Here is a 25,927-nt window from a genome sequence, read left to right on the forward strand (position 1 = left end):
AGCATAAGCAACATTCAAGAGGGGACACCTGTTCTTTGCCACTCAGGTTTTCTCTCTAGAGAGAAATCCCGGTGGACTGACATGAGAAATTCCAGTACCCTCCCTGCCCGTGTCACCTTGACAAGATGATAACGCCTTTGCAGTGAATAGTGCCTCCAGCCTCCCCTAAGCATTAGTAGTTTGCAAACCATTCAAGCACCCTGCCTGGTAAAACCCATCTTTTAATATTACATCTGAGTGCTAAGAATAACAAGGAAAGGAGCTGGTGGGAACCGAGCACCCAGGGAAGGGGAAATGCATGGGAAAGACTTCAGAGAAACCCAGAGAGAGACTCAATGTATCGTGTTCAGACCTAAAGCTGTGAGCAGCACTTAGATCCCAGAAAACTGTCACAGACAAGAGGGCATCGGGTGTAGGAGTAAAGAAAGTGAGTGGCTGAGTGGAACACGCAGGTGTGAGTGAACTGGAAATCCTTGAAAGTAACTGCCTGGAGAGAACTAGGTGCTTGAAAAAGAGAAGAACACAAACTTAGTGATACCCCTCAGAAAAACGTGTTTATAAATACATCCTCAAGATATGCAGTACTAAGCCCACTGTGCACACTAAATGCATGCTGTGCTGTGTGTTCACACCTATACGCAAGCATGTCAGATCACGTGCTCCACTGAAATTATAGCAATTACCCCTTACCTTGGGGGTGGGAGAAAATGACTGACCTCAACAAATAAAAGCCTTCCTATGAAATAACAGTAATTACAAAGATAGCAGCTATTTTCGTGTCACGTCTGATTCCTTTACATTTCATCCTGGGAAGATACTATGGTCCTAATTCCAGTGGATAAAAACCTCATCCACCAAGGGATTAAATAACTTGCCTCACTCTCCTGTCTGACAGACAGAAGGAACACCAAAACTTCCAAGCCACTGCTCACTACTTCTCTGTGTTAAAGACCCAAGTTTCCCAATGATCACCCTGCCTTTTTGAAGTGGAATTTACAGGTATGATTTAATGATTCTTTCATGTACTATTTTTTAATTTTTTACACTTATTTTAATCTATAGATATGACGGCTTTGCCCACATGCCCATGTGCATACCTCACACCTGCTGAGGTCAGAAGAGGGTGAGGTGTCTCCCAGAACTGACTAGAATTATGGGTGATTGTGAACCATCCTGTGAATTTGGAAATTGAACTTGCGTCCTTTAACAGTGGTTTAAGTGCCCTAACTTCTCTTCAGCTTCTCATCCAAGATTTCACAAGAAACAAGTAAAGGAAACTACCAGCACCCTGAAATGCATGGATATCACTGTTTCCTGCTCTACACGTTCTAGCCTGTAATGGCACAAACAGGTAAACTGAGCACATGACATAAGAAGACTACATCATGGTGAAGTCAGAGAGATGTGAGCTCTCCCAGACTCGCACCACAGGATGTGGGTGCTGGACAAGCTAGCTGAAGCTATTAGAAAGTGAAGCTTTTACCTGGGTCATTATGGGAGTGAGGCACCACAAACACTTGCAGGGGCTCATGGTCCCACTCATCAGCTTCATACTTAATGTCAAATCCTTGCTTCCAAACTCCACCATCTGGATTATCAAAAGGAATCAGATCGTAAACATCCAACATCTAAAAATACCAAAGAGAAAAAGTTAAACTTTAACCACTGTTAATTTATGCAAAATTCTGGACAATATTTCCTCAAAGATAATCTTTGCTGGGTTTTTTTTTTTTATCAATATATAATGAAATAAAAAAACTGCAAAAATTAATTGAAACTTTTTAGGCCAATGGCATTTGATCATCATTCAAAGGCTTGGAAAGCTATTTGTGCCACATAATTCCTCCTTGTCTTGCTTTAAGTGCCAGTGTGATTGAATATGAAAACAGAAACACAGGCATCCAAAATGGCAGTGCTCAGAAGAAAATAGACAGAGGTGAGGGTAGTGATTCATATCACTAACAAATCAAAATGGCAATGAGACCAAACAAATCATGGCAAAAGACAACACTGGAGCCCAGAGCTTAGAAACTTACAGAATGAAGCAGACACAGAAGCAAACCTGGAAACAAATAGGCCACTGATGACCAGCTGCCGCCCATTACCTGCACATCCCGGTGTTGGTTCCCGCTCCGTGAGGCAAACAAACAGTCTTTGGGGTCAGCCTGAAGGGCTAACTGTGAAGAGTGGATGTGTGCAGAGCCTTGGCTAGCGTTGCCTGGTGAGCCTCTTGGGCCATCCTCCACAGACTCACTCAGGTTGATGACCGAGTCTCTGATATTGGAGATGATCTCGTTGTTCTCCGCTAGCAAGCGCTCCAAGTGGTCGATCTTTTCTTGCAATATTGAAAGCTGGCCCTGAAATACAAGAGGCAGCTATGTGAACCATGGCTCTGCTGAGGCACACAGAGGACCAGCACTCACCCTCCTCTGCCCACTTCTGTACCCACAAACACAGCGTATGGGCAGCTAGAACTGAAATACCTCCTTATAGCAGAAGACCTTTCCGTGACCACCATTTTATCTAATCTTATTTTTAGAGTGTGACAGAATGACCAAGATATTTACAGATTGTTTTTTAGTCCCCCCAGATCCAGGCCTAACAATCTTTGGGTCTCTAGAATCACTAATGCAGACACATGTTATATTCAAGAGTGAAAATTTAAATTTAAGCAAAATAGACTAGGGTTAATTTGCAAGGTCAAAAACCATACAAACTGAATGAGAATATTCCACCTCTGCTTGTTAACACATACTGGACAACCTAAAGAAAAATCAATTCATCAACTCTTAACTGCCATAGACATAAGCATGCCCTAATAAGCCACTCAGAATGCTTTTATTATGCTGTGTGACATGCAGGGTGTTTTCCTTTTTAATTGATCCCCACATTAAGAAGCTTGGCATCCTAACAACCGTGTTTTACCGATCCCTGCAGCTAATGGCAGGAAGAATCATCTCTGACTTGTTCAACCCGGGATGTTCAGTTCCAAGTATAGGAAAGATAGTCATGCATTTGTCATGTTTCTGAGTAACAGCTCTGAACTGAAAGCCTAGGATTGGGCACAATACCACAATACCACACAGTGGGAAGACAAGGTAACATTATAAGTAACACACACACATTTAAAAATAATAAATCTCTTAAAGTATAACAAGAAACCAGAGAGATGGCTCTGTGGTTAAAAGCACTGTCTGCTCTTACAGACAACCTGGCTTTGATTCCCAGCACCCACATGGTGTCTCACAACCATCTGGAACTCCAGTCCTAGGGGATCCAACACCCTCTTCCAGCATTGGTGGGCACCAGAAATGCAGGTGGTACAGACATACATGCAGTTAAAACACCCATTCATATAACTTGTTCTGTTTTGTTTGGATTTTCTTAGACAGGGTTTCTCTGTGTAGTCCTGGCTGTCATGGAACGTAATCTGTAGATCAGGCTGGCCTCGAACTCAGAAATCTATCTGCCACTGTCTCCGAAGTGCTGGGATTAAAGATGTGCCGCACCATGCCCCGCTCCTAAAGTCATTTTTTCATGAATAACAAATCTGAAGACCTTAAACAAACTTATCTGTATAGAATATTGCTGACAATTGAAAACCTGAAGGAAGCAAACGGGAAGATATAGTAATATCCACAATGGTGCGATTTTGACAAAACATCTAATTAAAACCCGCTTGAGTTGTCTGGATCATTTTTAACCTGTTGTGAATATTTGTTGGTTTAACAGTGAGTGAAAGATTTAATTATACTGGTACAATTGGGTGGGATTAACAAGGGAAGCAGACCAAGTACAAGGCGGACACAGCATAGCCAAGGAGACCTATGGTCTCAATGCAATACTCACTCACCAATCACATGAAGAAGCTAGAGAAGTCATGTGGGCTCCAGATCAACAGAGCCCTTGAGTGATAAGCTAGCCAGGAGCCTCCAGCCTGCAGCCAGCCCTTCCAGAACTATAGGTGTGGCCCAGCATAAAAAGCTCATTTGTTTAAACTCATTTATTTAAACTCATTTATTCAAACATGACGAGGTTTCCTGTATGGCTGTTTTCATAACTAGAGTACTCAATTCTAGAGTATAAACAAGTAGACTGTAATACCAGTAATGCTGACCCTGCCAGTACAATGAAGAAAGGCTGCCCATGCCCACCATACCAATAAAGGCCACATAAATGTTGGTTATGAGGGCCAGCAGTTCTTTGTTATGCAAAGACTGAAAGTTCTCTCCTGTTGCAGCTCCATGTCCAACCCAAAAGAATAAAAAGGCTTAGGAGTCAAACACACGACGTCCCTGTTCATACTTCCATCCTTGCATGGAACACGTGGGGAGATTCTTCACACATTACCACAGCAGAGCAGCCTGGGGCTTCCTGCAATTGCTCTGACTCATCCTGCTGAGGAGTTTCATCCAGATTTGAAACCGAAACACCCTCCAATGGGGCTGTCTTACCACAGAGGCCACCGTCAAGCAGTCAAGCAAGTTCCCATTCTGTGCAGAATTAGACCTTCAGAGCTGCCTCACACAGCTCCCTAAAATGAAGCCTTGGCATGCTTTCAGGGCTTTTAAAGATACTATGTGAGGGTGCCAGACCATAAGACGACTTTCTAGAGCCATCTGTGCTGGAGGAAGTTCCCCTTGGGCCCACATCCATAGCCAAGCTGCCTACTGGGGCTCAATATTCAGTGAGAAAGACAAGGACCACTCTAGGGAAAGCTTCTGCCATGCAGCCTTGCTCCCAAAACCTATGTGTCAGAGAAATACTTAGTACAAACGTTACCAACGATGGGTCGTGAAAAGGAAGCCAACAGACACTAAAGATGACTTTCACTTTTATAGTAGCTCGGAAGACACAATTAATGACCAGCACCCAAGATTCTATATTAACTTAAGTACAGGTAGAAGAGTGTGGCCTGGGGCTCTGTCAGCATTAATGGTCTAATGAAAACCATTTTTAAATTGTATTATGCACTGGAATAAGAGCTTTCTCCAAACAGCCAAAATCCTTACCGTATACCTTATAGGCAAACTCCATGCACGTGGCTGGGAGGAGTGGCATGACCTGAAGGGGTGCCCATGGTGTGCATTAAAGAAACAGAAATGATAGATAATGTTTCAATTACGCTGACAGGTCAAAGAATGCTGATAGTAATATTGAAAAAGACAGCTTTCTGTAGGGCAAGAAACCCACTGATGAGAAAAGCACGTTATCCTTTGATTTGCTAATCAGTTCTACAGGGAGGCATCTTCAGCGCTGTTCTGCCGAGGAGGGAGAAGAAGGTCATATTTGACTTTCTCTGCTAGTGGTGAAAGGGAAAAGCTGAGGGAAAAGATCGAACATATCAAAGACACTGGGCAGAGCTAATTTAGAGTCTACAACAAGGTAGACCGGAATCAGTGCTCACTCCATCCTATGACGGAAATCAATCACTGCCCACAGCCAACTGTGAACACATTACATAATGATCTGCCCCAGGGAGGACAAGGGCTGCCAGAGACTGGAGCTACTGTGACCACTCAAGCACAGCTGATTGTGCATCTTCCTTCAGGCTCCACCTGCAAAGGTGGCTGTCTTTCCCTCTGCCGCTCAGAGGCCTCACATGCAGAGGCCGAGGCCCTTCAAACTTCCAACCCAATCTCTGTCACCTGCTCCAAGGCTTCACGCCTGGGAAAGTTCTCCCAGTGCTTGCAGTGTCAAACCCCCTTCCCAGCGGTGTGGCTGTTCTCCTACACCAACCTACATGAAGCAGCCAGTCTCATGTGCCTATGCATAATGTAGTCTAATTTTTTAATTTTAAATTTATTATTATGTGTATGGAGTTTTTTGACTGCGTGTATTATTATATATTATTATGTGTATAGGGTTTTTGACTGTGTGTAATGCCCAGGGAGGACAGATGAGGGCATAAGTTTCCCTAGAACTGGAGGTACAAACAGCTGAGTCACCATGTGGGTGCTGGAAAAAGAACCCAGGATGAGCAATCTCTCCAGTGCCACTCTCTGCATTTTTAAAAGTCAGTCATACCCGCATGCCTCCCTTAACTATAAGAGATGCCTGACCAGGATGTCATGTGACTAGACTACCAAGGGATCTTGAAAAGGGCAAAGTACTGACAGCTGTACTTCTTAGCTTGGTTAGCTTCTGCTAATCAGTTTTGGGCTACTCCCTTCTTTTGTCAAAAGGGAAACTCCAAGCATGTCCCTCTGAGTAGCTCGCAGGGCTACCCCTGTGTCTAGAAGGCACTTTTAAAGAATCTTGGGCCAGTGGGCTGGGTGGGTGTGACCCGCTATCCTGAGAAGCGTCTGTCTCTAAGGGCCTGATGAGGTAAAAGTGTAGACAGCAGACTCTTGCTTTGTCATCTGGATAATAACAGGGCCTTTAAGCTTTTTATCTCCGGGACTTTTTGAAATAGATTCCCAGCTCAGCCTGAGAGTGACAGCAAGGCCTTCCCAGGCTCTGGGCCTGTGTGCTTGGAGGGAGCCAGAAAATGTTTCTGTGGCTCTGTCATCTGCCGACAGCCCAGGCTTCTCGGACACATGGGATTTTCAAAGCTTGCACTTTGCACTCCTCTGGTCTTACAATCCCAGCTCACTCACAGGCCCATTGCATCGAGATTTTGTCCATCTCACTAAAAGTAGCCCACATAAACTCTCCCCTATGCACATATGGCCAGCCTAATGCAAAGCATGCTGGGACCTCATTATCTCCAGGAACACACCACAGAGCACCTTCATCCTGGAACTACATTGACTGACTTGATTTTCGGTCCCATGTGTCATTGGCTTTCATCCTGTGGCCTACTTTTGCTGGCTCCTCCTCTGTCTGACCTCTGAATATCAGCCTCCAGGTTATCTCCTAAGCCTGTTACGTCTCTATACTGCATGATCTCATCCACTCAGAGATGTAAACGCCATGTTGTACTCATGTCTCGGGTATTTACATATTCTGGAGTAACCTCTGAAAAGCGAGTCCTGATATTCAAACACCTACTGATTGCTGTGTGTGACATCAACCCTACCTGCTAAACACACCCTTCTCCCAGAGCTACAACATCCTCACATCTTCAGAAAGAGGCTCTGGTCTCCCCAGTTAGCTCCTTCAAAATGTTGGTGTCTTGATTCTTCTTCTGGCCTCCTGATGCCTCCATACCTAATTCCTTTCTATGTCCAACACACTTACTGAATCAATAACCTCTCTCCCTCCACCCTCCCAACACTCTGACTACGAGGCACCAGTAATTTTCTGAATCAACTCTATCTCCCTACATGCATGTTTAGTCATCCATGGATTACCCAGATAACAGGCCTTCTGTAATATCTACTGTCAGCTTCTTACTGCCTTTGGAACATTCTTCATCACGGTCAAAGCAGAGTGACCCTCTCCGTTAACACAGGGATGCATGTAACGCTCTTCTCAACTTAGCTTTGCCCTAACTACGGCCCAGCTCCAAGCCAGCTCCTTCTCGCTGATTCTCGGTACCTTCACGCACAGTTTTTTCCCTTTATACAATGCTTCGACTCTCTCCCTAAAAGATACCGTAAATGCCTTCTCAGCTATTCTATCTAAAATAGCCTTCTGTATAGTATTCTTTCTCCATTCACTTCCATTTTCCCCACAGCATTATCACAATTACCCAGTGTACTACTCTAGCATGGCATCCCTCTTCCCCACTAAGTGGGCAGCTGTTTTGCTCCCCAGGCCTGATGTCTGGCACAAAGCCCGACTCTCAGGAGCATCTCAATTATGCCTTACAAGAGAAAATCAAGGAACGCACGAACGGCTGTTGCCCACCATGTTCTAGGACATGCAAGTGTTTGGCATATAACCCACAACCCAACTGCCTCCACTCCCCAAAAACCAAAGCATTCATGATCTTTTATGAAAGAAATTGTAACAAAACATAAATTATAAAGTAAGAAAGAGTAGAAATGTCAGGACTGGAAAGATAGGTCAACAGTTAAGAATATACGCTGCTCTTCCAGAGGACCTGGGATTCAATTCCCAGCACTGACATCAGGCAACTCACAACTGTCTATAATTCCAGCTCCAGGGGGAGTCAACACCTCTCTGGCCTCTGTGGTACCTGCATTCATGTGCACACAGACAGACAGACAGACAGACAGACAGACAGACAGACTGCGCGCACACATGCGAGCATGCATACACACACTTAAACATAATAAAATATTTTTAAAGGAAGGGAAAGCCTTCACTAATAGAGTGGTCTCTTTGGTCAGGTTGAAAACAAGCGTGACCTAGGGTTGGCCACAGGTTGACAATCATGACCTCTGAGCAGGACAGTGTTATGTGGCTCCCTTCTATGGTTGAAGATTCTGTGTCTATACAGTTCAACCACAAGCCTTCAGCATTTGCTATGGCTGGAGAAGCTGGTTTTCACACGCTGTGGAGAATGCAGAAGAAGGCTAAGGGAAAACTCAAAACAATGCCTTCTCTCATCCCCACGATACATTTTGCACCTAAGTTTCTAATTAGAACAATTTTAGAAAAAAAAAAATGATTGTCTAGTATGTATAATCACCGAAGGAGAGAAGGCCTTGCCCCGATGTGTGTGCGTGAGCCAAAGCTCTTGGTCAATCACCCTTACTCCTTATATCTGTCTTTTCCACGCTACTGGGTGGGAGTCTGAGTATCACTGCACTCCATCAAGACCTTCTGATGGGGGTTCAAGAGGCAGCTCAGCACTAAAGAGTACCTAGTGCTGCTCCAGGGGACCAGTTCTGTTCCTGACACCCACATCCTGAAGCTCCAGGGGATAGGGTGCCCCATTCTCACCTCCTCCAAGAGTCTGGGATTGAATGTGTCCATAATGTAACACCAAATAATGGTCAATCATTTTCTAAACTCGCCCTCATCAGGTCAAGCCCCTTTAGCAAAAAAAAAAAACCAGTGAAACCAGCTGGCGCTGGTTCAGATCACGTGTTGTAATGTTAGCACTTGCTATCTGTGTGACCTTGAGGAGGGAACACTGTGAGGGCACAGATGCTAACTCCCATTGCCTGAAACAATTATGTGAGGACTTGAAACACAGGAACCACCAAGCACTCAAGGAGGCGCGATGATAACCACTGTGCGGTTTTAAAACGTCACCCTGAAGGATACATTAGACGCCTGCAAAAACAGTGTGAGCCCTGATTAGAGAAGGCTAAAGCGAAGTGACATGTGAACTCCAACATCACTAGCTGGTGCGGTGAAACCTAGACATGTTACATAACGTCCCTGTGCCTTGCTTTCCCCACCTATAAAATAGGGTCAGTGAGTAATATCCCAACAGAGAGCACTGCTGAAGATTAGTTAATACATACAAATAAATTTAAACCATGCTTACTCAAAGATGCCTAGGTCCCAGCTCCAGAAGCTAGAATATGGTATGTATATGGCGAGCTTTGCTGATGAAATTCAAGACTGTGAGAGGGTGAGGTTATCCTAAAATATCCAGAGAGGGCTCTTAAGGGCACAAAAATCTCAAAGAGAAAAAAAGAGCAGTAGAGAGCAAGACCGGAAGAGGAAGCCTGAGGACAGAAAGGTGAGACAATGTACCCATCCCAGCCTGAAGCACAGAACTCATAACTGCTAGAAGCTGCAAAAGAAACAGACTCATCCCCAGAGCCCCAGAATGCAGTGTGGCTCTGAGCCCCTTGAGCCCCCAGCCAGCCCCACCTGCTTCGCACTTCTGAGCCTCAGAACAACCAGATCCCTTTTCCTTGTGTCTGTCACAGTTACAACAGCACACTACTCCACCAGGTAAAAGGTTGGCCCTATGTGAATAAAAACTGAGAGGGCAATCTAACTGGTGGCCTATTAGAGGCAGTATGCAGCATCCCCAGAACTGGAGAGACTCAAGTTCCTTGCAGCAAAAGAGGATGAGCAGCTGCAGTGCAGCACCCTGTCCCCAGGGCACAGTTGGGTCAGATATCTATCTGCATGTGCTTCTGCATACAGGAAATGAGCAACCAGTGAATGCATGTCCATGAGCCTGGGGAGATAGATCCTCAGTTAAGAAAGAACTTACGGCTCTTACAGAGGACCTGGAGTCAGTTCCCAGCACCCACACAGTGACTCAGAACTGCCTACAACTCCAGTTCCAGGGGATCAATTGTCCTTTTCTGGCCTCTGTAGGCTCCTTCATACCTCTGATGCACAAAACCTCACTGGAGCACACATACATACACATAAAAATAATTAAAAGTATCTTTAATTGATTTCTAAGAAAAGAAACATCAATGTATTCATCTTAAACAATGTTTCAAAGTTGTGGAATTTAAAATGTATTCAAGCTACTCTGAAGCTCTGAAGGGATATATACAGTTCAGAAGGGACCCCAGTTTGTCCAAGAAAAGCCATGTGGCTTGGACCAGGTCGGTACAAGCAGAGGGACAGGAAAGAATGTGGCAGGAAGGAGATCAAACAATGAGAAAGATAAAGGAAGAAGGATGCTCCCATGGTGTTTTACTGGAACAACCAGATAGGACAGCGTCACTTAGAAAAACAGGATGCTGAAGGAGAAGAAAATGGATGGAAAACTGATGCGCCCGGCAGCTAACAGGCTTCTGTATGATAGGTATCGGTGTGGATGCTAGTCTGGAACTAAGAGGAGAAGTCAAAGCTGAATATATACGTACCCAGTACAGAAAGGAAATTCAAGCCTTGGAAATAAGTGTGGTTTGCCTGGAGAGCACGCACAGGTCCACCTTTTTATATGGGAAATGGCTTAGCAGGCAGTTCTCACACATCCTCAATTAGGAACCACTGCAATCAAGCTAAATATAGGAACTGCAACTTGGTTTAAGAGGGTGTCGTCCCAGGCCACCAGTGTCATGGTTACTGAGCAGTATCTAGTCAGCAGTCAGCACTATTCCTCCTATCTAGGAAAATACTACTAGGCAATCAGATGGCAGGCAACTTCACAGGAAGACTTTGGGGTTTTATAACACGACAAGTAACCCTTCAAATGTCCACTTCACCCCCAGAGGCCAAAAAGAGAAAGAGTGACCTGGCCTGTGGTCATAGTCAGCAAGTCACAGGCCACTGCTGCAAGGGATTTCCTATTGGTACGTTTCTGGATCTGGAGAGTAACACACCTAAATTTTTTTCAAGGGGACTGTCTTTGTGCAGCCATCCATTCATTCAGAGAAGTAAGTGGCATCACCATGTGCCCATGAAGAGTATTAAATTGTATGGTGTCCTCCTGAAACTCAGGAGCAATATATACACTAACACTGTTCATAAATCCCACTGCCTAGGTAAGACAGCAACAGAAGCCCCTCGTATACATAGAGGACAAGAGTGCCAAGTGGCTGAGGAGGAGAGCAGAGGTCCCTGGCATGCTCTGGCTGGGTACTCAGGGGTCTTGGGAGCCCCTGGGTGCCCCCTGGCAGCTGCTGGTGTCACCAGGCAGGATCCTATCCCTGACCATGGAGAAGAACATGTTACCTTCCCACTGCTACACTCCAAAACAAAGGCTGGGCCTTCAGTGCTGGCACCTTCTGCGATCACGTGTCAGAACACTGCTCCCCACCTCCACGCTATCAGATGTACACAACTGCACACACCCAGGACAGCTGCATGAAACCACCTCCTCTTCACTGAGGTGACAATTTAGGCACCTAGTTATCATAGGATGTGACATTTTGCAGAACAGACCATCTTTCAAAAACAGTTACTGGAGGAAGAGTAGGACAAATATCTGGATTATAAAACATTTAATAAAATGCCACTTTTATTACTTAGAAATCCACTTAACAACTATAATTAATCGGCATTGTGCAAATTATCAATCGCCTAATAGGTCTTTAATTCAGCACTTTCAGATCTGTTCAAAGGATAAATCTCCCTGTCCTCCCCTGCCCTCTCTGCCCACCCCCAAAAATGTTTAAGAATCACCCTACTGGTGTTTCTTCCATGACTTACTTTTTAATATACTTACATTCTTTTTAATACTTTTATATTTTTATTATGGCTATTTATTGGGAGGACATACAACTCCCAGAGTACTTGTGTAGAAGTCGGAGGACAACCTTCAGAAGTTGGTTCTTGGCCTCCACCATGTAGGACACCTTGGGATCAAACTCAGTTCTGCAAGCTTCTTTACCCACTAAGTCAGCCCTGATATGTTCATATGCTTAGACTTAGAATTCTAAGACAATCTATCAAGAGTAGATCTACTCCCCACCCAAGAACTTACAAGTAAGCTCACATAAGTGTTGAGGTAGCAACAGTTCACAAATAACCCAGCTCTGTTGGTAGATAGCACCCATCAAGAATGGCTGGTCTATTCTGGTTTCTGACTCCTATCTCTGCCATCTGCTTATCTCTTTATCCACAAGGCAATTATGAAATGCACATTTATACTAAACTCGCTTTGCAAAGATGAAGGGTCTATACTGTATCTTAGAATCTGCAGCCAAAAGTTCTGTCAACATAGCAATTTTGAGAAAACACAATTTCAACAAAAAAGGAAAATAAATGTCTGTAATGGGAAAAGCCAATCAAACTGAACAGTCTTAGCCTAATAAAATAAATGCAAGTGATATATCTGACACCATTTCTCATTCAGAAGTGGTTTGGGAAAGTCTTTAGAAATGGGGTTGTATTAAGTAGATTATCAGTCGCCCCTACAATCTTATTTATAGGAATCATTCCCCAAATAGATTCCTTCTAGTCTTTACTAAAAGAAAACATGTCCTTAGGCAAGATTCACCTGTGTTCATACAAACTCTGAACTGCCTAACATGAAACCTTCTAAAGTGTCACAGTGTTTCTTCTAAGTACTTGTATTAAACAATGAGCTGAACCGACTGGCCACAGGCAAAGCAGAACAGAGAGCAACAGCAAGGTATAGCATAGCTACGAGTACCACGGGCAGCTTCACGGCTAAGAACACACACTGCTCATGCAGAGGGCCCAAGCTCAGCTCTCAGCACACACGGCCAGCAGCTCACAACCACCTGGAACTCCAACTCCAGGGCACTGAGTGCTCTCTCCTCCACTCTGAAGGCACCTAAACTCAAATATGTACACGCACATGCATGAACATATATTTAATGTTATATATGCTTGTATATATGATACATAAGCTTACATATATTATATATATAGTGTTATATATAATAAGATGACTCATTTTTGAAAAGAATAGTAGCAAATGTTTAAGAACACAATCTGCAAATGACACATTAAAGATGAACTTCTTGGCTCTCACATCTTATTTTTCAATAGTTGCTGGTTAGATCTTCTTACCCTGAAAGTTCCAAGAAATATTTTGTATTTCAAGTCCTGTAGCTCTTTGGCTCTTCAAGTTTTCAAGAGATGTTTCTGGGCCAAAAACAATTTCTAGTTCTTCCACATGTGGGCCAGCCTAAGAAGAGGGGCTCTTCCTCAGTAACAAGCCATTTGGAGGGTGTTTTCCACAAGATGGCTGACCTCCAGTCCGACCCTGAGCTGTGAACCATCTAGCTCTTTATGAATCTCTCTTCATCTCCCTCAACCACACACACAAAATCCAGGTTCTGTCTTACAAACTAGAAAGAAAGAAAAAAAAACTTGGTCCCATCGGGTGCAGTAAAAATGAGAAGGATCCTTTTGGTTTCCTATTGAAAAGCATGTCTGAAATGCTTCCTCCTGATCGTGTGTTTTCATCGGTATGGTTCTCCATGTGCTAGTTTTTGACAAACTGAACACAGCTGCTTTATGTTACTAACATCTGCTGCATGATAATCTTAATGTAAAAAGTTCAGATTTTGGCTAGAAGAAATGTACTTGGCCCCAGGCTCGCGTCTCCAGGCACAGTCTCGGAGTGAGCTCATTCTTATTTCGGTTCTGATGAGGCCCCAGTTGACACCATCTTCCTTCATCTCTGAGCCCGCTTGGCTACTTCCATCAGTGTCCACTCTGTCATAAATAAAACTGAACTTGGCTTCACAGACTAGCTTGTCTTTCAAACTATTTGTCAGCAAACAGTATGACTTGCCTCCAATATTCCAAAGAGGAAAAGTCAAGGGAAAACGTGTGACTCGAACCACCCGTCCTTGTCCTTTACCATCCACCAGAAAGGCCTGGCGTGCTCCTCACAAAATGTCTGTACACTTTTTCTCCTTTTTGACTGCAGCCTATTCAATTCTGGAACAAAGATTTACTGCCTTATGTCTGTTCATTACCTCACACAGATTCCCAGCTGCCTTCCTGTTTCTGGGTCTTCCTACACACTGCTACCAGAATGATCAAGATTGAATATTCTCTTCACTCCCTTTCAGGTCTAAAATTTTCTACTCTAATACTGCCTCTCTCACGCAGCTTCCTGGTATATGGAGTGACTCTGAGAAGATTGTCTCCGCCTGACTCCCAACAGGAGCCGACTCCAGGCAACTTGCAATTTCACCCTAAACTGCTCTTTCTGTTCATTTTTATTTTTGAGACAGGGTCTCTCTATGCAGCCCTCTCTGTCCTGGATGAAACTCACGGTGTAGACCAGGCTGCCTTTGAACTCTAGGAGATTCGCCTGCCTCTGGCTCTGGAGTGCTGGGCTTAAAGGCGTGTGGCACCACACCTGACTCCAAACAACCTCTTAAAACACCAAGACTTCTCTCGATCCAGTCAGTCTCCTCACGCCTTCTCAAATGCCCAAGTTCCAGATGGCAAGGCTGGAGAAGGGCTGGACTTGAGTCTAGCAAGAATGCTACTGCTGCCAAGGCCGAATATGCACACTCAACTTCTCCCCTTCTCTCCAAGTCCAAGGAACTTGGCCCTCATCAGAACGCAGCTGTTTCCGAGTTCCCTTTTAAGTCTCGGTCTTGAGAAATAAGAAAATGGACAACTGCACGCATGTCCAATCTACGGTCCAGCACCCACACCCAGGACAGGCGGAGTATGAATGAAAGCCCACATCAGTACACAGCTACATCATGCCACAATGTCAAAAGGTTGAACGCCCTAGATAACTCTTTGATTCTTCACTCCTGCATCCCCAGGATCTGCAACAGTCTGTAGGGCACATAATCTCTGCACTGTATGTTTTCATACACTACTAAGGTTTAGCACTCATTAAATACCTACCATGTGCCCAATATCATTGTAATTTCAGTAACTCCTAATGAAAAGTGAAGGCACTTAGCTATCTGTTCCACATACAATAATTATATTTCTCAAAATAACTTAAGAAGCCCTTTCTTTTTTGTTTTTACTTATTTATTTGGGATGGGGGTTACGAAGCACTTCTTAGTGAGAAGCACACCTAGATGCCCATCGAAATCTCTATTATATCTATGATAGGTAAGATCTATCACCCTTCTAAGTTAGAAAACCTAGGCTCGTGATGGTGCATCAGACAGGCCACTGACCATGTCCAGGTATGTGTTGGCAATGACTGAGCACATTTCCAAGGTCTAATTCATGTCACCTAGTACCCATAGCTGGGGAAAACAAACACAAAAACGCAAACAAAACAAAGACTACATTAACCTATGGACCCCTTCTCCCCTCAAATTCTATATCTACCTTTTTGTGCATGACTTCTCTAGGATACAGATGATTTTTTTTTTAAAGTTTTACTGTGAAACAGCAAATGTACACTTTCCCCTCACCCCAAAACAACGATTCTGAGAGGATCCAGCCTTGGGCTTCCATCCTTGAGTGTTTCAGTCCTCTCCTCCAGAGAAAAGGTTGTCATAAGGTCTCACCCATGAATTCCACATCCATGGCACAAAGAAACTCAGAGTTTTACCACATCTGTGCTGGCATGTCACCTGGTATTGTCATTAGTTCAAGTCTCCAACTAGCCATACTGTTGAGATTTTACCTGGGTAGCTTCCCTGTCATACCTGTCATATCTAAAAGGTACACTGTCTCAATACACACCCTGCAATGTTCCCTGGGCCTCAGTGTTGGGTTGTTGTGTTGTAAATACAGCAACCTTATGGTCAGATGTTATCCACATGCTGGCCAGCTGTGGCCTTCTATAATGGGCTCCATCTGCTGCAAAAAGAAGCTTGTTTGGGAGGCGAGAGCTACAGGTGTCTGTGGATGTAAACCATACATACAAGCTACACTGAACACACCCAGCAGATTACATTTACATATTTACACACATGTATACACACATACACACACACACACACACACACACCTGTGAGCACCAATAATAATTAAAGAAAAAGAAGCTATGATTTTGAAAGCAAGTTGGGAATATGGGAAGGGTTGAAGGGGGGAAGGGAAGCAATGTAATTATATTTTAGTTTTTAAAATTGTTTTTTAAAAAGAATGTAAACTCATTTCAATTTTTATGTAAGCATTCTAGCACAAACAAAATGTTTTTAAGTCAAATAAAAAGCAAACAAATCAATTAATCAGTCAATCAATCAATCAATAAAAAGAACTCAGCAGGAACACAGCCAAGGATGCAGGAACCCAAGCGCCCATGATGGATGAGGAGCTTCTCATGGGAAAGGAGACAAAACAGAACTTACCCTCAACATTAACCTGAACAAGCTGGAAGGGCAACACTTCTGATCCCACTAAACCCTGAGAGTCTTAAGTATTGATACATGCTGAGCTGGAAAACTGCTTTTAACAAAATGAGATGCAAGAGATAGGATTCAATGACTTCCGTTTCCTGTCAGTAACATAAAGGGAAAATAAATGAGAAATAGACCTAGAAAACAAAAAGCTACCCAAGGAAGTCACAGTCCAGATGTGACGGATATGCAAGCAGCATGCTTCTAACAGCTGGAATCTAAGATGACAAGATTCCACTTGCCCAGATGCCAAGGGAAGCGTATTTAAGAATGCAACACACCCTTCCTTCCCAAGAGAGAAAACTACCTGACACAGTGAACACTATACTATCAATTTTTGCAGTATTCATTATGTTCAAACACTTTGATGTATTTTGATCACTAAACAAAAGATCACACACATTTACCAGGTACAACATGCTGCTTTGAAATGCCTATACATTTTGGAACTTTCAGTCGGGTTAACATATGTACACTTTCTCAAAATTAGCACCTCTGTGATAAGAACCCTTACAATCTACTCTCAGCAGTCTTTAAGACTGTTCTTATCCAGCTACCACAGTATACAATAAATCTTCCTCTACAGGAAATTCTGTAAATCTTTGTTTATTTGTTTCCAACCTTTGTAGCTGATAGACAGAGCTGGAAGACAGGAAGTCCTGGAATTAGATGCAAATGACTTAAAGCTGATGTGTGTCAAAATGAAGCAACAAACTGATGGCTCAAGGAATGTGGAGATGAAGAGAAGACAAAGAACCACTTTCCCCATCTGACGGGTAGGGAGTCAAGAGCTCCTAAGGGTGACAGATCAGGAAGGCAAAGAAAGAGAGTTATATCCTTCTAAGTTATTAAGGATAGCAAGCAGAAGAATTAAGTATCAAACTAATATGTATAAGGTGGGGAGGAGAAAATTCCTCATCTTTTACAAAAGTAAGCATGAGCTCAAGATGGAATGACACGTTTTTCCAGGTGTGCAAGAGAGTGTCGGTGTGAGGAACACAGCCCTCACTGAACTGAAGCCTTCTCAGAAGCAGGACAGAAAGTGAACTGGGTTGGCCTGCAAAGAAGAAAGAGTTGTCAATGCACACCTGTTTTTGAGGAGGGGTTGTTTATTTTATTATTTCCACACGTACCTATACCCTCATTAAAGGAGTTAAAAGACAGATTACTGTCAAGTCTGCCAGTTCTCCTAATCCAAGATGAAATAGTTCACTAGAGAGAGCACAGCATAAGGTCTGGTTCAGGATCTGTTTTGTTCTTCATAAAAAATAAATAAATAAATAAATAAATAAATAAATAAATAAAAGAAAATAATAATATTCCTAAACCAGAAAAGAAAGTCATCTGACAAATGCACAAAACACACACTGAAGGGGGAAAGAAAGTAAAGAAAAAGACTTAAAACGCCAGCCATAAACAGTGAGAGATGCCACACCCATTTGGTTCAGACCAAGTGTACCATGGTTTAAAGAAAATGGTACAACCTCTAGAGACACAACCAAGAAGAAAGTTATACATAAGCCTTAAGAGCAAGCAATGAAAGAGAAAAATGAATTATCCTTTAGTGAGCAGAACAGCAGTCTAGATCCTGGGCAACTCTCCGGACCACAGAAAGACTTGTCCTGTTCTGTATCAATAGTTTATGAAAGATATCCATGCGTGGTCTCTGTTTCAGCATTACTGACTAACCCAAATATTCAGATTGCACTCTGTAGTCCATCTGGGAGTCACAGCAACAAGACTCAACAAAACTATGGGTTCCGATCTTGAAGGTGTAGATGCGTCCTGCTGGGTTTATGGTGTAGAACACTCATGTACAGGGCAGTCCTCCTGTGAGAAACTTTCATTGTTTAGGGTCTAGTGGTGCAGGCTGTAATCCTGGCTGCTCTAGAGGCTGAAGCAGGAAGGGAACAAGTTCAAGGCCTGCCTCAACTACAGTTGACTTCTAGGCCAGGATATACAGCTGTTTGAAGACCTTGCCTCAAAATAAAAAGGGGGAAAGGAGGAAGAGAGAGAGGTGGGGTGGTGATGGGATTGTGGTTCAGTGTGATAACACCTCACATGTGTAAGGTCCAAGGTTCAAATCCTAGCACACTAGTACTGCTAGTAAATAAATAAATAAATAAATAAATAAATAAATAGATTTTAAATGCCAGGCGACACACAGGAAGTAAGTGTATCATGCGTCTCTGTGCCCGAGCATGGACACCTGGAATCTGTGAGGCGCGTAGATAGACACAAGTTTTGAACCCTGCCTTTAAGATACAAATATGGACCAATGCTTCTTAATAACAGTTTATAAAAATTTTATCTTCAAGGACTCTGCCTTTGCTTCAGCACACTGTCTGCCTCCAACAACAGGGAAGAATGGCTTAAACCTGGGATTAACTAATCTTTTCTGAAAAACATCAGGTAATGAGTATTTTAGGTTGTGTGGCCCAGAAGGTTTCTACCCAGCCATTTGATTGTTCTAAGAGGATTCATACACAACTAGCTATGGACATTCCATGAGATGAAATTATCTATTCAAAGATGTAAAAATCCTTTTTAGCTGTGGCCCTACAAAGGTACAAGGCCAATCTACCTCACAGGCGGCTGCCTTAGGTGTGAGGACACCAGAAAATGAAGACAGGTGTGATGGTTTGTATATGCTTTGCCCAGGAAGTAGCCCTATTAAGAGGTGTGGCCTTGTTGGAGTAGGTGTGTCACTCTGGGTTTGGGAAATAAGACCCTAGCTGTCTGGAAATTAGTCTTCCACTATCAGCCTTCAGATGAAGATGTAGAACTCTCAGCTCTGCCTGTACCATGCCTGCCTGGATGCTGCCATGCTCTTGCCTTAACGATAATGGACTGAACCTCTGAACCTGTAAAGCCAGCCCCAATTAAATGTCATCCTTGGTTGTTGCCTTGGTCATGGTGTCTGTTCACAGCAGTAAAACCCTAACTAAGACAACAAGGACTTGCTAAGAACCTCACGGTTTCCTGCTCATCTCCCATTCTGTCTTTAACGTCGTTGTTCAGAAGACAGGCTGCCATGGGCATCCCCCACCCCCACCCCCCACTTCTTCCCATCTCAAGATGGAAATGCACAAACTGCACCAGCCAGATCATCACATTGAACAAAAAGAAATCCAAGCTGAGAAAACTTCAGATGTTCAGATAATGCTCACAAGTTATCTGTATATCTTACCTCCCCATTCTTAATGGCAAGGAGAATAAATCTGGACTTCTGCCAACCTCCAATGAGCTTGGAGAAAGCAAAACCACCTAATAGCTATGAAGTGAACAGGACGCTTTTATCAGAATGTGTAGGTCCAATTGGTAAAGGTAGGTTAGCCTTCCCTTTTTTTCTTTACCTTCTATACAAACATAATTTATCCTTATGTTCTCTGTAACGTATTGCAATCCTAGCTACGTAACTGAATTTTTGGTACCCAGAGAAAGAATAGTGTGAGCATCTAAATATAACTCTTAGCCTTCTGAGCATTAAAACCAGGGCCTTTCAGTCTCACTTTCCTAAAATGCAAAATGCCCAGAAAGTACACTGTGTATTAAAAAATAGGCCTTTGTCCAGGCCACAGCCAAACTGATTTTCAGTAGGGACAGTTGCCCACCAAACAGAAGCTATTTATATCTAGCAGATGTCTGAGAAGATTTTTTTTTTGATTGCTACAAATGGGGGCAAGAAAGGAGACAAGTAGCTGCCTTTATATACGAGGAAGAGAACGGGGTACTGCCAGATACCCTACCACACAGACGTAAGCCTCAACACCAAAGAACTGTCTGACCCAAATATCAACAACAAAGAGTTATAAAACTCTGGAATGGAGGAGAAAAGACAGTATATACAGTTATAAACTCAAGTACCTCTACCTACGACTTTCCCTTAGGAGATACTTTGTTAGACTTAGGATACTTTGTTAGATATTTGTTATCTGCATAACAGTATAAATGATATTACCTTAAACACACTCTCCCTCCAATATTCTATCTAGTCTTAATCAACACACAATTTATTCAAATCAAGTAACTTACTTCTTCTGTATCAAGAGGCAAAAACCAACAATATTCATTAAAGGACAGGGTGTAAGCTCCATTTCAATGCAGTCAATTCTCAAAGCCTGAACTTGAACATGGTTTCAACCATGAAACTGGGAAGGGCTTAGGAAGGGCAATTAAAACACATTTGGATTCAACTGTTCTGCTTCCTCCCTTGATCAATCTTCTATCAACTACTATAAAAGGAGGTGAAGGTCTCCACTTTATAGCAACCCTCTCTGTAGTTCTGGAGAAACACTTACAGAAAAGAGGCTGCTCATCGGGCACCTGACTGCAGAGGAACAAGGTCCAGAAATATAACGAACTCTTTAGAAATCAGAAACCACAGTTCACAGCAGATGAGCCTTTGATTGTCTTAAAGAGTTTTTTAAAAAAATAGGGAAATAACCAGGGGAAACTGAGGTCTTTGAACAGAGAAAACTAGAGAATGGGAGGGACTGGCAAGAACAACCCTTCAGTTTTCTAGGTGAATGATTTAACATCACAAAAACAAGAGCAAGCTCAGAGAAAAACCACACAAAAGTGGTCACTTCATCAATGTTCTGTCCAGAGCACACAAATCCCTTAAGGCTAATAAATGACTAATGGAACAATCCCCTTTCAGTAAATACAATCATGACACCTGTTATAAAAGCCAGAACATCTATCCGCTTTTTTCCCAGAAGCTCAAATCTGAGACCTGTGCTTTGCAGAAGAGTCCCAGAGAACTACTGATCTCAGGAGGGGATGGAGAGGGTACACTTCACAGTATTTCAGAGTTCTTGAATTTCTAATCATGATTACAATCAAAGCTCCATCTGTTCCCAAAAGTCCTAGATCTCACCCATTATAGCCCCAGGAATCCAGGCAACCATCCTGTGCTCCCTAAACAAACCCCAGGAGCAAGGGCTGTTATCCTAAATACAGTGCGCTGCGGGGTGCGGGCAGGGTGTATAGGAGATCACTTTTATTAGATATCATGCCTCAGACTAAACAGTTTTTTAAAAAAACAAGGAAGCAGTGGCCAGGCGATGAAGATCTCATCAGACTTACTGCTGTGGATCAAGTTTTATTAACATGTTCTTTGTTGGACTCAAAAATCACAGGTGTGGTTTTGCTTGTGTAAGGGTGTTTGCTGATGTCTACATAGCTTAGGCTGGCCCCAGGACATGCACCAATACTCCTGCCTCAGTTTCCCAAGTGCTAAAAGATGCCAGTGGTGTGAAGCATGTACGCATTCTTTGTTTTGTTTTGTTTTGTTTTGTTTTGTATTTTTTATGGCATCAAAATTTGTATAACAGCTTTCAAATCAACTACTTCAACACATTTTTATTTTCCCCACTAGATAACTGTTCTCTGAGCCCAGAGATCAAGACTGGACTTGGCCTGCACGTTTTTTATGGTTCTCCAACTTCAGATGTTCAAAAGCAACTTCAGTCTCTACATCATGTGATACAGTAACTATAGACACTCTTTGTTATACAAATCTTAACTCTTTAGATATGAGCATGAGACCAGGAAGTTTTCCTGATGTGCACACTAGACTGCCTGTTGGAATGACCAGCCCTTCCAGCGAGATGTGACATTTCTCCACCCCATCTGCTGATTTTCTCATAGCTAGCATAAAGTATTTTCAAAGCATTATGCCTGGCCCACCTCTCATGCAGATTGGAGGTTTGTTTTTGCTTGTTTTTACTTTTTTTTTTTTTAAGTTGAGATCAAATAACCCTAAAAATGTAGGCCACCTGATGCCTTGGCCTTAAAGGAATTCTTAAAGTAACACTTAGAGAAAGCCCTCTAAAGGTGTCCCTTAGGCAGGCCACACTCAGGGTGTGGGGGCAGGGGTGGGGGAGTGGAGAGTAGGAGGAGGGGCATGGCTGGGTAGGTGTCTGCCCTTGCCCCAGGGCTGAACAGGTGGCAGGAAACAGAGTTACTAAAGAAGGTAAAAGAACAAAAGTCCAAAGACTAGCAAAAACAGATTGCTCGCAACCCGGGATGGCCTAAAAATACAGTTTGCAAACTAAATAGACAGCATACCTTACTGAAAGTTTCCACATCAGGAGAAAAACTAGAATGGACAATATAACCTTTCTGCTCGAGTTGATACAGAACCCCAAATTCAGCATATACTGACAAAATTAGCTCTACTGAAACTCAAGAATTCCTACCAAAACCTGTTTCAAGAAACGGGGTGCAACATAGTTTTGCTCTGCTTGGGACTTTTGTGAGATTAAGGTTAACATACAGTTTAGACATAGAGAAAAATGAAAGAATGTCCATGTTTGGATGCTCTGTTTCGTAATGGTTTGTATCATAATAATGTCTGGCTGTAAAAAGTAAATTAGAAGACTCTCTGGGAAAGCATAAATCTGAAGCACTGAATGTTTCAGCAAAAGGACCACATTCATTTTGTCTTCAAAATAAAACTTACTTTTTCAGGAGGGGGGAAGTCAAAAGCTAAGTCGCCACCAGCAAGTCTATTTCTGTTCTCCACAATTCTGGCAACAGGCAGACTGGTGTGCAGCTCCAGCAAGACAACTCCAGGAGGCAAGACAACTTTGTGACTCTGAGACTACACTCTGAGAGCTGCCTGTTCAAGTCCCAGATTTTGTCTACGTGACCTTGGGCTCGGGAATCTCTCTACGCCTCAGTTCCACACCAATTGAATGGTAGGTGGAGGATAAGTTCATCATATCACGAGACTTACTAAGAGGGCTTATGGAATTTAACTACTGGGAGAGTCAATGGCCCACCTATTCTAAACCTCTGTATAATGAAGTCCAGATAAAAAACAGAGAATGCCACTCTCAACCCTTCCCCGCCTCTGAATGACAACACACCTTTGCAGGCACTTCTGAAGCCCACCACCACTGCTCTCTGCCAAACGCTATACACTCTAGGCAGACCTTCAACTTCTCAGTAAGCTGGGGGTTCATACGAAAATAGGTTCAACTGCCTGAGATTTCTCAGTAACAGAATGAGTCACTGGCTGCTTTAGAAACAGAAGGAAATGTCAAGGTTGCCAGAGAACCCCGTGCAGATGTTCGAATAAATCATGTTCAATTGATCACCCAGCCAAAGCCAGAGGCCATTAGTAAGACATCACTGGGTAAGAAGAGTTCCATCTATATTACTTCCTGCAAAGGAGAAAACTCTGAAAATGGGGTTGGGAGAACAGTCTGTTTAATTCCAAAATTAAAGAGCTCATGGGACAAAGCTAAGAAGACCTCCTGGGCCCTGGCTGCCAGGATTTACCTACTGTCAAACTGTGTGCTCCAGCCTCATCCACAAGGCCGGTGCAAACTCCAAGTTCAAAATGTAAAGGCAGCGGCAAGCACTCGTTACATGTTTTCTCTTGTACTCTATAGGGGAAGCAGAAGCTGCAAACATTTGGAAACACCTGCAGCCAATATTTTAATTCCACACTTCAAAAAAAAAAAAAATACTTCTGGTGCTGTGTACTGATGACAGAATCCCTAAGTCCTCGTTTCAATTTCATAATACTTCAAGTAAAGCTTGTACTTTCATTTAAATTCCCAAGAAGCCATGGACCCTAGCATGTCAGAAGAAATGGCAAGGACTACTTACAGTCACTTAAACTGTCACATTTAAAAAAAAATAAAATAAAAGGCAAAACATCAGCAGTAATCGGGTAGGTTGTAGATTTCTGTGGTCGACTAGTTGTTGGTTGTAACACTTGGATTCTTCAGATTTCTCCACACATCTGCTTCCACTAAAATGTGTGTATGTCAACAGCAAAGGGCTGTAAAGGCCACTCGCAATTGCTATGTGATCACCTCCCAAACAGAACCTATCGCATCCATTTCTTTATTTTTAGTAACTTTTCCTGAAAGACTTCGGGTGGGTCGTTTGTTCAACTCCTCTGCCAGTTTGACCACCCCGCAGAGAAATGAGCGCCGCACAGCTTCCAGTAGGAGTATAACAGGCGCTTCCCCATTCTGCTCCAAATCAACCCGAGGTAATAGCTTAAGCATGACGCCACTAAAATCAATCCTACTATCCATATCTCAAAGGGCTGCGACAGAAAATAAACTTTTTATCTCTTAAGAGACAGTGAAAGGGGCCTGGGTCAGAAACAGAAACCTGCCTAGGTGGGCTGTGTTTAATCAATTTCCAAGCCTCGGTGCGCTTAGGGATCTGGCAGCTTAACCCTGAGCTAGCTTAGGGGCAACACGCCGGTTCCCCACCAGCAGGTGGCCGATGCCACTTCCACAGGCCCGGGTGCGAATGTGGGAACATGGCCACTTCTGCCCAGCTCCGAGGCTGCCACTGCATGACACCCAGCACTTTGCGAACTCAGCGGTCGGAGCGCAGCAGAACCTCCGCAAGCCGGATGAGGCTCCACCGGTCGTTGGTCGTAGGGTGCGGCCTCACCCTGCCCCGGCGTCGGCGGGAAGAAGTACGAGCCCCCGGGCTGCCCCTCCAGCCTGCGCCCGCCACCAGGTGCTTACCTGCGGGAAGGAGCCCTCCTGGCGCGGGCCCCGAGGGTAGTCCAAGTGACCCCTGTCCAGCATCAGGTAGAGTGAGAAGATTACGACGCAGAAGATCGCGCTGCCGAACACGGTGAACTGGCGGCTCAACTTCATTTTCCTCGATGGACTCGGTGCCAGGACGCGGTCCTCACCCAAAGGAGGCGAAGGACTGTGGACTTCAGCCGGCGACTGCCGAGAGATCGTTGCTCCGGGCTGCACACCCTTCGCGCGCTAGAGCGCGGGTCCCGGCTGCGCTCCGCACCTCGTCTCCGGAGCTACCACGCGCCCTCGGCCTACGCCCTGGCCCGCTGCCCTCCCCAGGGCTAGCCGTCCCTGCAAGGCGAACTCCTGGGGAGCAAGGCAAAGGTCCCCACAAACTTGCTTTCCTGCAGGGTAGCGATACCCCGTAGGGCGGGCGGAGCAGTCAGAGGAGAGATCTCTGCCCGACTTCCTGCCACCGCCGCCACGACTGAGTCGGCAGGAAAAGTTTTCTCGACAAGGGCAGGCGTGTCCTCCGCGCCCAGAGAACGCGCGGGTTCCGCGGCTCCGGGGCCGAGCGTGCGGCGCTGGGAGCGAGGAGCGCGCGGAAGAAGGAACTGGACCTGGAGGCGCCGTGCCCCACAACTTAGCGCCGGGACACCCAGGCCCACCCCCGCAACACCGCCCCCGCGTCCCCGCTGGAGCCCCTTCCTGCCGCGGCTACTGCGGGGGCCCGGCCGGGGTGCACCCTGTACGCCGGGGCGCTGCAATCCAGGACTTTCCTCGGGGTGTGCGTCCGATCGCCGGCCTCTCCCGGCCCCCGCCGCCCCTACCTTCCCCCTCGCGGGCCCGGGCTGCACGCGGAGGGCGCAGGGGGCGGGCGGCGCC

General features: G+C 44.3%; 1 protein-coding gene across 1 annotated transcript in view; it reads right to left on the reverse strand.

Moving 5' to 3' along the window:
- The window catches only part of Man2a1 (mannosidase alpha class 2A member 1), a 160,481-nt gene extending 135,305 nt beyond the window's left edge, over window positions 1–25,176 (reverse strand). Inside the window, exons 1-3 of the mRNA XM_034521634.2 lie at window positions 25,040–25,176; window positions 2,106–2,357; window positions 1,484–1,628 (exon numbers count right to left, since the gene is read on the reverse strand). Of these exons, the coding sequence (XP_034377525.1) occupies window positions 1,484–1,628; window positions 2,106–2,357; window positions 25,040–25,174 (532 nt within the window). The 5' untranslated portion in view covers window positions 25,175–25,176. The remainder of the gene's footprint in view (window positions 1–1,483; window positions 1,629–2,105; window positions 2,358–25,039) is intronic.
- Between the last annotated feature and the right edge of the window lie 751 nt (window positions 25,177–25,927).

This window comes from Arvicanthis niloticus, chromosome 17 (genome assembly GCF_011762505.2).
Source record: "Arvicanthis niloticus isolate mArvNil1 chromosome 17, mArvNil1.pat.X, whole genome shotgun sequence".
NCBI classification, from domain to species: Eukaryota; Metazoa; Chordata; class Mammalia; order Rodentia; family Muridae; genus Arvicanthis; species Arvicanthis niloticus.